The following is a 12,536-nucleotide window of genomic DNA, read 5'->3' as shown; positions in this document are numbered from 1 at the left end:
AGGGTGTAGTCACAGCCAAGTCATTTTAATGCTATGAGAGGTTTTCTTCATGACAAAACCTCCAAAAATAACACCTTTTAGGAGCAGAGATGAGGTTTTTTTTTGTTGTTGGTTAACTGTTGTGGGGAGTTTTTTAGGTAAAGTGAAGGCCTCCATTCATCAGCACAGACAGACCAATCTGTTGTTTGCTTAGAACTGCAGGGAACACGGAGAATGGCAGTAATATTTGTTTCAAACACTAGATGGAGGGAGTGCATTATTTTTCACTTTTTTCACTCAGTTGAACTTCAAGTTTTTCAATAACAGCATCAATAAACATATTTATTCAATAAGCAAAAAGGTGGTTCTCATTTCTTCTGTATTCTTCTTGGGTTTTTTCTCCTTTTGATTTTTTACACATTTCCCAGGCAAGCAGCGAGTTTGACGGCAGCAAATCACAACTAATCTAGAGAGGAGGCTGCATTCAACTGAACGCATTGTTGTGAAACTTGAAGCATGGGTGGTAAAGAACAGCAAAACATGACCTCAAAAATCAAAATGAACTCAGACAAAAAGATAAAAAGAACCACATTTATTCAGCGATAATGTATATTTACATCTCATGATCCATTTATTTACAAGAATAGTACAGGTGAAAAAAAGAAAAAGAAAAAGAAAAAAAGAAGCATAATCATAGTTAGCAGTATGTAGAAATCACAAATATGGCACTACGTGGTGAGAAAGCGATCCGTAAACACCAACAATTATAAGAAGCTGTGAGATGAAAATGATATCTGACACCGTGTTCGCTTTATAAAGCTTACTCTGGGAGATTCAGAAAACAACGGATGTAGACTCGGAAGTAAAGGATGTTCAGTTCACATAAGAAGATTTGGCTGCAAAGGAAAAGTTCTGTGGAATCGGGTTGTGATTTCATGCTGCTTCTGCATAAGATGGTAGTTTATACTCCCATTAACGGTGAACAGAAAACAAAATGCATCATGGTGCTGCTGTCTCCTATCAAAATTCTACTTCAACAAAAACTGCTGGTGACAGAGCCTGGACGCTCTGCTTTCAAGTACTGCATGTAAGTAGGCTGTGCGTCACTCGCACACCCTGTTAAGTGCCACTAAGAGGAAGCAGTATGGCGTTTGGCGTAACCCTTGAAAAATCCCTCGTGTCCCCATTTTCCAGTGAATACATGAAAAATGAACAGAAATGAACTAACCCTTCACTGGCAGCTTTCAACACTGGAACAACACAGCCACGATTCAAAATAAAGCGAAAATACTGAACACTTATGAACATCATTTACAAGAAATGGCACCGCTGTTCATATGTGATGAAAGACATTTTCTGCAAAGCTGCTTTTTGGACAAAGCATGTGACAAAAGTGGAGAGTCAAAGTTTTTTTTTTTTTTTTTTTTTTTTAAATGGAAAGTGCCCCTTTGTGTGGTTTATTAAACTGAACAGCTGCAGGCTGTTCATCTCTTCATCTCTCCCTTCATGATCATTAAAGTGCTTAAGGCGGTCATTTTGATCACATCAGTGTAATTGGACATTTGTTGTCACTGTCCCTTTCGAGCTGCGACATCACAAGGCCTACGACATCCATCGCATTTCTTCATGACATTACTACAGTCTCACAAAACTCTGTTACTGGGCGAGTGTAATCAACTCACAATTAACTTTAAGCAGATTCCAATAAACATTCAAAAAAAGTGCTTCCCAGCCACTGTGAAACAAATCTTTGAAAATACTGAATACATGTAGGTTAGCCAGTGTCCCATCAGCAGACAATGGGCATGCAGTGCATTTCCAGAATCACTTCTTTGTACACGATCCTTCCATGCAGCTCCTAAAAAAAAACTGCTGATGTGAAACTACAAAAGCTAAGACCCCCTTTTATTAATGAAGAACTACCTCAGAGAAAACCTCAACTCTTTTCTTTCATTTTCGATGTGCAACAGTCGTTTCCGTCTTCATTTTCCTGCACACAGCCTTATACTACCAGAGCTGCATGTACTGTGATGAATTTGACCTGTATTTGATTGTGTTAGACTGCATCAGATCTACGTTACATTTCAACGGTTACGCTTCATCTAAAAAGAAAAAAAACAAAAAAACTCTGAAAGTAATTCTTAATTTACTATTTACATTTGGAGGGGAGTCTTCTCGTTGCTACTGGCGTCCAAACTCCTGAAAAAAAAAAGAATAAATAAAACATGTCAATACACAAAAAGGGAAAAGAGGATGAATAACTTATAGGTGTGACTGATGAAAGTGTCACTGTCAGTGATTACCAGTCACATCCTTCTTGCAATTGAAAACTTTCTTGGGGGTCTTAGGTGAACAAACTGTATGGAAAAAAAAAAAGAAGCAGATTTAGAAACGGGTGCAAAAAAGTAAGGAATTCAAATCCAGAATCAAAACAAGACCAGCTTGCAGCCCCGCAAAGTAGAGTTTAGCTTTTGGGCTCAGCTTCATCTACCTGCAAGGCGTGTAAGGCCCAATAAAGCTGAAGCACACGCACACACATTAAAGCTGTTCTTAACTCTCCATCAAAGCACAGCAAATGTTGTATTTTCTACAGTCACCACCTTAGTTTAGCTAAATAACTTCATCTAATCGTCACTAAATAGGACACAGAGCTGAAGCAAGTTTTCTTAGTTTTGGTCATATACCAACACCCCCCCCCCAAAAAAAAAAACCAACAAAAACATAGGATTGTCCAAGTTTTGCTCTGAGTCATGTTTATTTTCCCGTTACAAACACCCTCCACCAGAGGTCCTCTGGGTTTCTTTCCGTGACTCGTCTCCGACTGTCATGTCTTGTCATGACCCACATTTAGCCATGGATATCTTTGGGTAAATTTAGACTAATTTTAGTCCAAGCAGTTTAGTCATTATTACTTATTCTATATTTCCCACAAACCGCAGTAAATATGTAAGATGCACAACCGAAGGCTGTACAACGTGCTAAAATCCAACCAGGATTTCAACATTGAGTTTTGCTTAAAAACTAGGCGATTTGTGAACTGGACCTCCAACTTATAAAATATAAAATATAAGTGTAAATTAACGAAAGAAACCTCCTTCTATGACCACTTGTACAAGAATGTCATGTTTGGATCAAAGGTGTAATCTATACCTAGATTTGAGGAATTACATCTTACAACACAACCTTTTTTCTTTCTTTTTTCACCGTTAGATTTGTCCCAAAATAACTTGAGCGTATATAACTGAACTGCTGCCACCTACCAACTCTCTCTGACTGCTTCAATGTCGCTCACCAGATTCTGCGCTAGACAGATGCCAAAAATCTAAAACCAGAAACAAAACAAAAATGTCAGGGTAGATGAAACATGGAAAGGGTCGGATGCAAGTACAAACCGTTCACACTTGCCCACCTGCAACAAGGCAATTCCAATAAAGATGCCCGCCACCACGGTCAGGTTGTCTTGAAGCCACTTCTCAAACTGTGGGACGCAACCTTTGATGTAGATGAAGGTCCTCTGCTCCGAGTCCTGACAAAACAGTCGCATGTCAGGCCAGTGCTACAGCCGAGCAATCAAATGCAGGTGAAAGGTTTCGACTTTTGCTTCACAGAGGACCAGAGCTGAAACTGACTTTTGCCTTACAGTGTAACAGAACTGAAACTGACTTTTGCCTTACAGTGTAACAGAGCTGAAACTGACTTTTGCCTTACAGTGTAACAGAGCTGAAACTGACTTTTGCCTTACAGTGTAACAGAACTGAAACTGACTTTTGCCTTACAGTGTAACAGAGCTGAAACTGACTTTTGCCTTACAGTGTAACAGAACTGAAACTGACTTTTGCCTTACAGTGTAACAGAGCTGAAACTGACTTTTGCCTTACAGTGTAACAGAACTGAAACTGACTTTTGCCTTACAGTGTAACAGAGCTGAAACTGACTTTTGCCTTACAGTGTAACAGAACTGAAACTGACTTTTGCCTTACAGTGTAACAGAGCTGAAACTGACTTTTGCCTTACAGTGTAACAGAGCTGAAACTGACTTTTGCCTTACAGTGTAACAGAACTGAAACTGACTTTTGCCTTACAGTGTAACAGAACTGAAACTGACTTTTGCCTTACAGTGTAACAGAACTGAAAATGACTTTTGCCTTACAGTGTAACAGAGCTGAAACTGACTTTTGCTTTGCAATTCTTGACAACATAGTCGTTTTAAAAGGGAGCACATGAGAGTGTTCCATCTTCTGGTTTTCTCCCCAACTGTAGAATCTCTAAAAGATTATTCAGTTGCTCACTGTTTTTCCACATCCGACTCGGAAAACTGCTTCGCTGGAGATCACATGTGAAGTCAAGAGAACAAACATTGCCTTTTCTTTCTTACATTATGCTGCCGTGGAGTACAGCCAAAGCTAATGGTGGGGGGAGGGGCTCAATTCGCATTACATTGCTGCTGCATGAGTAATACCACACCGCCTTAAGTATTGATGGAGAGCCAGCTGCTATGTTTTGAAGAGAGAGAAGGTGAGAAACATACTGAAAGAGGAATATTGTGACCAGGGTGGAGTAGCTGATGACCTCATGCAGCCCAATACACCCAACTGAAGCAAAAGAGCCACAAAAAAGCCATAGTTTCAGCTTTCTAGGCTCTTTTGCAACCCTTGTTACCTAATGGATGATGAGTTCAGTTTAGTAAAGTAATTTGTGTGTAACTCACTGTTTTTGCGCGGATGTCGTATCCACACTGCGTGTTAATGACATCCTCCTGTGAAGATAAGATGGTTAGTTTGATAAGGGATGGATAAAAGACCTATTTTCAGGGAGTTATTTTGTTGTTTAAATAATTGCTGTGATGGACTTTACATTGAAACAACAATTTATTATATATATATATTTTTTTAAATGTGCCTACGTATTTGCTAAATTTAAAAAACTTCTTAACCTCTCCCCTCTTCATGGAATTCAGCCATTAGTGATACCTCTTATATTATTCAACAACCATTGTGTATCCATGCATTTCTCAGAGCATAACCTTGGACAGCATGTCCTCAGGTCAGCAAAAAAAATAAATAAAATAAATTCTCCAGGCAACTTTCACTGAAGGGAAGCAATAGTACTTTCAGATGAAGCAGAGTGGTGTCACTGCTATGCAGAGTGAGCAGCAGTAAGAGCAATTTTCTGCCAAAAAAACTCCCTGCTCAAGGTCTCCTCCCATCCGTTTTCAGACTGTGCTTTGCTCGCAGAGTCTGAGAGGACTAAACACTGTGGCCTGAATATCCTGTTGGAAGCGAGCCATGACAGTTGCCATCTTCAGACAGCCTTCTGGAGGACACATATAACAAAGCTATCTTTCAAGAGACTTTCAAAACTACCAGCAACTACTAGCAGCCTGTACTCAGTTTGAATTCCAAATCTAAAAAACAAAAAACAAAACATAAATAAATAAATAAATAAAAGAAACAAAAATAAAACCCACAAACAAAAAACCCCCAGCAAATTACACCCACTGGCTGGTTGTGCTGTACCATTAAGGAGTGAACTGTCTGTAAAATAGGAAGACATACAGCTGGATCTTTGGTGCAGCAGGAAAACGGCACTCCGCATTTCTCACGGCTCGGGTTGGAATCAGTGCAGTTAAAGTAGATATTCAAATTCCAGTCGTCAGCTCCAAAAGCGCCACAGCACTCCCACTGCAAGGTTAAAAAAACACAAAGAAACCATATTCAGCAGCTCAACACAAAAATAGCGTGAAATCAGTAGAGGGAATAGAAAAAAAAAACACCATGCTCACATATTCCTGAGTGAAGTCGATCAGGTTCTGCAGATCAATGTCATCTCTGTAGGCACGGATATTGTTGTTAATGAAAAAGTTGAGCTGATCCTTGATCCAGTCTTTAAAGACAAAGGCCAGGACTCCTGCAGTCAGCTCCAGAAAGAAGATGATGCCCAAAAACACGGAGAACTGAAATAAAGAATAAAAAAAAAGAAAACAATTGTATTTATTCAACAAGTAATATTAAGAAACCAGGGATGAGATGAATCTCTGAGAATGCCTTTGGGTAACGTACAAACTTGAGCAGGAAAGAGTTTTCTCTCAGCGCCCCAATACAACCAGCAAAACCGAGGATGAACATTACACCTCCCACCACCAGGAAGAGCCATACAGGGTCGAAGCCCCCCAGGTCAGTGATGGACGAGATGTTGGAGAGAACACCCTGGAGAATTAAAGGATTTCAGGACAGGGTGTTATAGGGGCCAAGGCATTCAAAGTGAGGTAGGATAAAAAAATCGAATCATAATTCCACGTCTTTATTCAAACTAACTGCATAGTGTATTTTCTTGGTTAGCTTGAAGGGGGTTCTAATGTTAACTGCTAACTCACCATTAAATGAGTGACCAACTCACACAGCTACTATGCTAATGCTACTTAATAAACCCACTAGGCAGCCCACTACGTGCTGTACATGGTCAAATAAGTTATTCCAAAAATAACTTTTTGAGTGGTTTGTGACGGTATGGCGGCACATCACTTGTTGCACATGACAGCAAGCTAGACCTCTACTAAAGAACAAAGACACTACGACTCACCCTGGCATGCTGTCTCTCTGTTTTCAGTTTTTGTGCAAAACTAACATTTAGAGTTAAATGAGGATATAACAGTGGCAACAGACTTCAACTGTTGATAGGAAAATTAGAGTCTCTGGTTCCAGCATCTTAAATCTGAGGATTTGTACTTCCTTTAAAGAAAAGAAAAAAAGACTTTGCCTTCATAGCCAGTAGGTCTAATTCATGAAGACATTTCAAGCCATGACCTTGGGTACAATAAATATATAAACCCCTAAATCATAAAATGACTATATATCATAACATCATAAAAATAAAAATAAACCAGTGTCAATTCAATGTGTAGAATGAAGCGAGAATCAAGAGCGAATATTCCGACAAATGTTCTTCTGTGAAAGTCAGCCCTCTTAGTAGACTCTCTGTCTGTGTCCCCCCGAAAAGAAAGCACCACAATGAGTGAATCTGTGAAATTCATCACATCTACCATCCTCAGAATCCATTGTTCACAACGGCGTCCCACAGGAAAACACGACATTCCTTTCTGATTCAGTAAAGCCTCTTCGGCATTCCATGTAGACAGACGGGTGAAAGAAATGCATGCATGATCTGCTGATCATCTGCTGATCATTTGCAGATGTCAATGTGTGAAAAAAAAGAAAAAAAAGAAAAAGAAACACGCAACTGGTCAATGAAACCTCTAATAGCTCTGATATTCTGTAGAGAGCCTACCTTTTCACTCCATGCCCACAACCCGATGCCAAGGAACGCCAATCCGAGGAACTGACGGATAGAAGAAATGAGAGCTGGGTTATTTTGCTGCAACTTCAACATGTGCTCATCACACAGAAGCACTGAAAGATTTTCCTGGCCGTGGTCCATAGCTAAATATTCTCATCTCAGTTAGCAGAATCAGTAGGAGGCTCCCCGACTAAAAGGCATCTTTAAACAGCCTCAATGCATTATAACTGTACGAGTTTCCACCTACAACGTAGAAGTTTGAGGATTCGAAAGCAGGTATCATAATTACATACGTTTTTTATCATAGTATTGCAATTTAACATTATATAGCAATTTGTGTGTGAAAAACACTTTTGTAACATGCTTATAACTGTTACATGAATTCACTAATTGCCTTTTGAGCTTTAAACTGAAATGCACAAATACTAACTTTACTGTAAGGCTTTCATAAATACAGTCTATTGCTAATACGTTTTCAATTTGTGAAGAATTGACCTCTTTCGATAAACCCCTCACTTGCTAGTAGCACTTTGACAGATGTCATATAAAGAAACAGGGAAAATGTCATCTTTATCTAATTTTTAGTCCTGAGCTTTGACAACTTGTAGCGGATGTTTCACATTACTTTTTTACGCTTACATTGGACTTTTATTTAGTTTTAATAAAAATTGTTCAATTTGGAAATTGAATCAAATCAATCAATCAATCAATATTTATTTATATAGCGCATTTCATACCACAGGCAACTCAATGTGCTTTACATAAAGACAGAAAAAATACAACACAGAAAAAATACAACACAGAAATACAGAGCAGGTAATTTGAGTAAACTAACAAAAGCTAACAAACATGGATAAACTTTCCTCTAAGAGGAAGCATTTAAAAATATAGCTAATAACAGAACGGTTGATATAATGAATGATAACAGATCTTCAATATATGAATATGACTAAGTTCGCCTCCTAGTGAATGCATTAAGCATTAATATCTTAATGAATATCTCCCTAGTGTTGTACAATGGTGGAATGTTTAGTTATTTCACAGCACATCTAGAAGGTTACTGGTTCAAACCCAGAGTGGGCCTTGCATGTTCTCTTGAGGTATTGTCCCGCACTTCAAAGATTGTTAGTTTAATTGTCTCTTCCAAAGTGGGGTATGTGTGTGTGTGTGTGTGTGTGTGTGTGTGTGTGTGTGTGTGTGTGTGCGTGTGTGTGTGCGTGTGTGTGTGTGTGTGTGTGTGTGTGTGTGTGTGTGTGTGTGTGTGTGTGTGTGTGTGTGTGTGCGTGTGTGTGTGTGCGTGTGTGTGTGTGTGTGTGTGTGTGTGTGCGTGTGTGTGTGTGTGTGTGTGATATCCTTGCAACAGATTGGTGACTGGCAGGGTGCAAATGCAGTAATTGGAAAAACAAAAACAAAATGTAAAAAAAAAAAGGAAAGAAAAAAAGAGTAACCAGATCAGTCAGCCACAACATTACAACCATTAGCAGGTCAAGTTAATAACACAGATCATTTTATTTCAATGCCCCTCTGTGACACCCTGGGCTCTGATATAAACGTGACTGCATTTTGTCCCCAAACTGAACCAAAAATGCCTTTTCGTGAAAACAGGATCATTTACCACATTAAATCCACCAAAAAAACGCCATCAAAACAACCCAAAAAAAGTGCCAAACAAAAGAATATAAGAATAAAATAAAAGAGAAATCATTATGTATGTCTAGCCTCCTGGAGGTGTCGTGGGGCCAACTAGACGAAACACTGATGAAAGGAGGTTCCCACCTGATGACCCCAATGACATGTTGGTCAGCACTGCTCACTGATCTATATTATAGGGATTATAGGGAATTATTCACTGAGTCTGGTCCATTTTTTCGTTAGCACAAGTTTTTTGTGTTTACCTTAAAAAAAGTATGTTATCCAAATAGAAACATTCAATTCATTAATGCAAACTCTGAGGACATGTGGACTTACTTTTTCTTTTCCAAACATAAGATACAAATGAATTAGGCTATTTACAGTGATTATGAGCCAGATATTAAAGCAGGACAGCCAACTTTTGCGAATGATATATACAGTTAATTGTAAAATATTCTGGGGAGTCATTGGCAGACTGAGCCACAAAAAGACTTGCCTATGTCTTCCCTCTCACCTACAGTGACTGATCTTTGAGATCTAAGTATTTTTAGCCTTATAATTTGTTACGCAGTGGTTATACAGCGGTGCCACAGTCTCCTTTTAACAAGCCAATCGGTCAATTTCTTGGAAGACATCATTGACTGTCTCAGATGTAATCGTTAAAAACTACTGACAACTGAATTAACTTAAGTCCTCATTCACGCTAATCCCCATGACTTTGTTATGCTTTAATCGGACACACAAATTATTCCCATTGCCACAATTAATCACAGCAGCACTGGCAAAATAAAACTATATGTCTGTTGTGGAAAGAAGTCACTGTGGGCAATGCTGTATATGGTGACTGCTGCCATTACTTTCTTGTTATACTTTCTTAAAAAAAAAACACTTAAAGCATGTAAAAACAGTACAGCCCCAGATATAGAAAAAGTTGTGACACTGTATTAAAAGTGAATGCAATAATTTGCTAATCCAACCAATATTTACCAATATTTACTTCATAGTGGAACACTATGCAGAAATTATGTTCAAGAAATTGAACATATCAGAAACTGGGATTGTTAATTGTAAGAAAATGGTTGACCAAATATCCAAAACAGTTCAACAACAACATTGTAGATTAGATTTTGGGCTGTTCGAAAAGTGAAACCCTTCTAGACAAAGCACCTACATGGTTTATATCTTCCAATCAGCCGATTATGCAGCAGAGTTGGGTTGTTTTGTACGAGGTGACAACATTTTTTTCCCCATCAACAACAATCTTACTTTAATATGACCACTGGAGAAGCGGTGAACACTCACATTTTCAAACCTTGAGCAAACTGTACTAGTTTTCTATCTGTCAAATGATCAATGAATCTATTGCCTTTCATGTCCGGTTTCTAACCCCCTTTTTTGTCGATCTTAAGTTCTTTAGAAAATTGAATCGTCAAATGAAACGTGTTACACACAGTGAGGGCCCCAACAGAACGGGAATGACACGGTTCCTTCTTCCCAGTGATGAAACAGCAGGCCACCAGGTGGCCCGCAGAGTCACTGTGGGTCCCGGGCTCGGGAGGAGGCGTTTGTTTGCCTTGGCCGCGGTTTCACACAGTAAAGGGGCATCAGAGATGATGACAGCCCCGAGTGCTCCTTTTCCTGCCCAAACATCACCGAGAGGCTACGGTAACACAAAGCCAAGGCGTGCTGATGATAGGTGACAGAGGGAGCAAGTGCACCGAGAGAGCACTGCAGAGATGACCCAGACCCCCCCCCCCCCCACACACACACACACACACACACACACACACCCCCTTTGTGTCCGATGAGGACCGACTGAAACACAAAACGACACACAAACAAACCGTGTCACGTCTATCAAATGTCAGTGTGCTGCGCGAGGGCCCGAAGTCGCAAACAGGGGACTTACCCAGAATATGATGTTGAATCCAAAGATGAAATATTTGATGCAGCAGCTCACTTCGTGAGCCTTGAAATGCTTTCCTGACATCATCTGGATGGATTCTGTTTCAAACGACGTTCGCACGACGGGGAAGAATCACATGTAGCCTGCGGTTCCTGTTGTGTTTGACAGCCTGGTGGTGGAAACACCCTTTAATGTTTTGGGTTGTCTTTTTTTTTCTTTTTTTTTATGCCTCGACGAACGCGCCGTCTGTTTTTTTTTTTTTTTTCTTTTCTTTTCTTTTCTTTTTATCGTCCTATAATAAACATCATCCTGGCAAAAGGCGCAGATGCAGCCGCAGAGGAGCGTTAAGTTCGTCAAATATGTGCGCGTACACCAGCTCAACCCGCTCAGTATCCACAAAGGTGTAACGGTGAGATAAAAAGCGATGCTTTCCCATCTGACCCGCAGCCCAAACCCTGGACATGGCTGTTACTTGAACGGCATCTCTTGGAGCCAATCAGGGCGTTAGGTGGTCGGAGAAGGCGGGACTTCCTCTGCGTGCTCCCAAATGGAAATAAAACTAAACAATTGCTGTTTAATCACGCAGAACAGGCGTGTTATTTAACCATCAAACAACTGATGGCGGAACTGAATCAAACCTAACTGCACCCACGAGATTACGGAGACCTGGACTGGTTTCATTGATTTGATCTCAAAACATGATGATTTATACGAACAACACACATTATGAAGAAACTGCAATAAACTATTCATTCTTTCTAGAGTCATCATAACCCATCAGGGTCACAAATGATGATGATGTGTTGTGATAATAAGCAGAGCTGCAAACCCCACTGTGTCATTTCACCATGTTTTAATTGGTTGATCTTTAATTGGAATATTTAGCTTTAAATGTTTAAATATCACATCAGACGACATGGGTGCATGACATGAAAACTTTGGCAGCTTTGGTTTGTACATGAACAAATTAGAAACATAATGATGATGATAATCATTTGTGGGACTGACAAACTGACACTAAACTGTTTTATTTAACAGCTGGACATTATGGCTTTGTGAAACATTTCTCAAAAATATACTTTTTTAAAATATATAATGAATGGCATTTTTTTCTTTTGATAAAGTAGGGGAAGAAATGTAAAAAACATGAACAAAACAAACAAACAAAAATAATCACAATTTCCAACTTATTTGAACTTCCCCTGCCTAAGGCAGCTTTAATTCCTTTTGGGGAACAAAGATATTGTTTATCAGTCGGGTTCTGAGTCTCAGTAAACAGATCAGCTTTGCAGCACAGAGCCTTGGCATAAACTAAAAGTCAGACTGAGATCCGGACTGTTTGCTATTGATATGCTATTGAGTTCATATATCTTCCTCGAAGATAGGCTTTAATTCTCTTTGCTCTGTGGCAACACCTATCATCATCCCGAGATGATATCTGTATCGTCTTGTTTTAAAACAAATCTGTACAGTTTCTATTTTTTGGGAAAACCTCTCTGAGTTTTAAAGTCTGAGACTTCTGAAGTGATACGTTTCCCTTTCACAGCCCTCCCACTTTGTTTGTACTTGCAAACAAATTTGAAACACAGTTGAGTTGGAACAACCAACACCTTTTGCCACAGTTTCATAATCGTCTCCACTGCAACATCTGACAGCAGACAGATGTTTTATTGGGCCAGTGTTTCCTGTCAAATCCGCCACATGTAACAGCTTTTTAAGCTCTGCG

General features: G+C 39.5%; 1 protein-coding gene across 1 annotated transcript; it reads right to left on the bottom strand.

Annotated features, from left to right (window-relative positions):
* Positions 1-556: 556 nt before the first annotated feature.
* On the bottom strand, positions 557-11,289 carry LOC142378450 (tetraspanin-5). Its single transcript, XM_075462972.1, has 10 exons — positions 10,814-11,289; positions 7,264-7,314; positions 6,039-6,185; positions 5,762-5,932; positions 5,535-5,660; positions 4,688-4,735; positions 3,389-3,505; positions 3,240-3,301; positions 2,283-2,336; positions 557-2,178 (listed from the first exon to the last, which is right to left on the bottom strand). The coding sequence occupies exons 1-9, from the start codon at positions 10,895-10,897 to the stop codon at positions 2,324-2,326; spliced, it is 819 nt and encodes a 272-aa protein (XP_075319087.1). The 5' UTR covers positions 10,898-11,289; the 3' UTR covers positions 557-2,178; positions 2,283-2,323.
* Between the last annotated feature and the right edge of the window lie 1,247 nt (positions 11,290-12,536).

The sequence above is a fragment of the Odontesthes bonariensis genome, chromosome 4 (genome assembly GCF_027942865.1).
Source record: "Odontesthes bonariensis isolate fOdoBon6 chromosome 4, fOdoBon6.hap1, whole genome shotgun sequence".
In the NCBI taxonomy this organism is placed as follows: Eukaryota; Metazoa; Chordata; class Actinopteri; order Atheriniformes; family Atherinopsidae; genus Odontesthes; species Odontesthes bonariensis.
The sequence above is the reverse complement of the archived record's forward strand: the minus strand, read 5'-3'. Positions and strand labels throughout refer to the sequence as shown.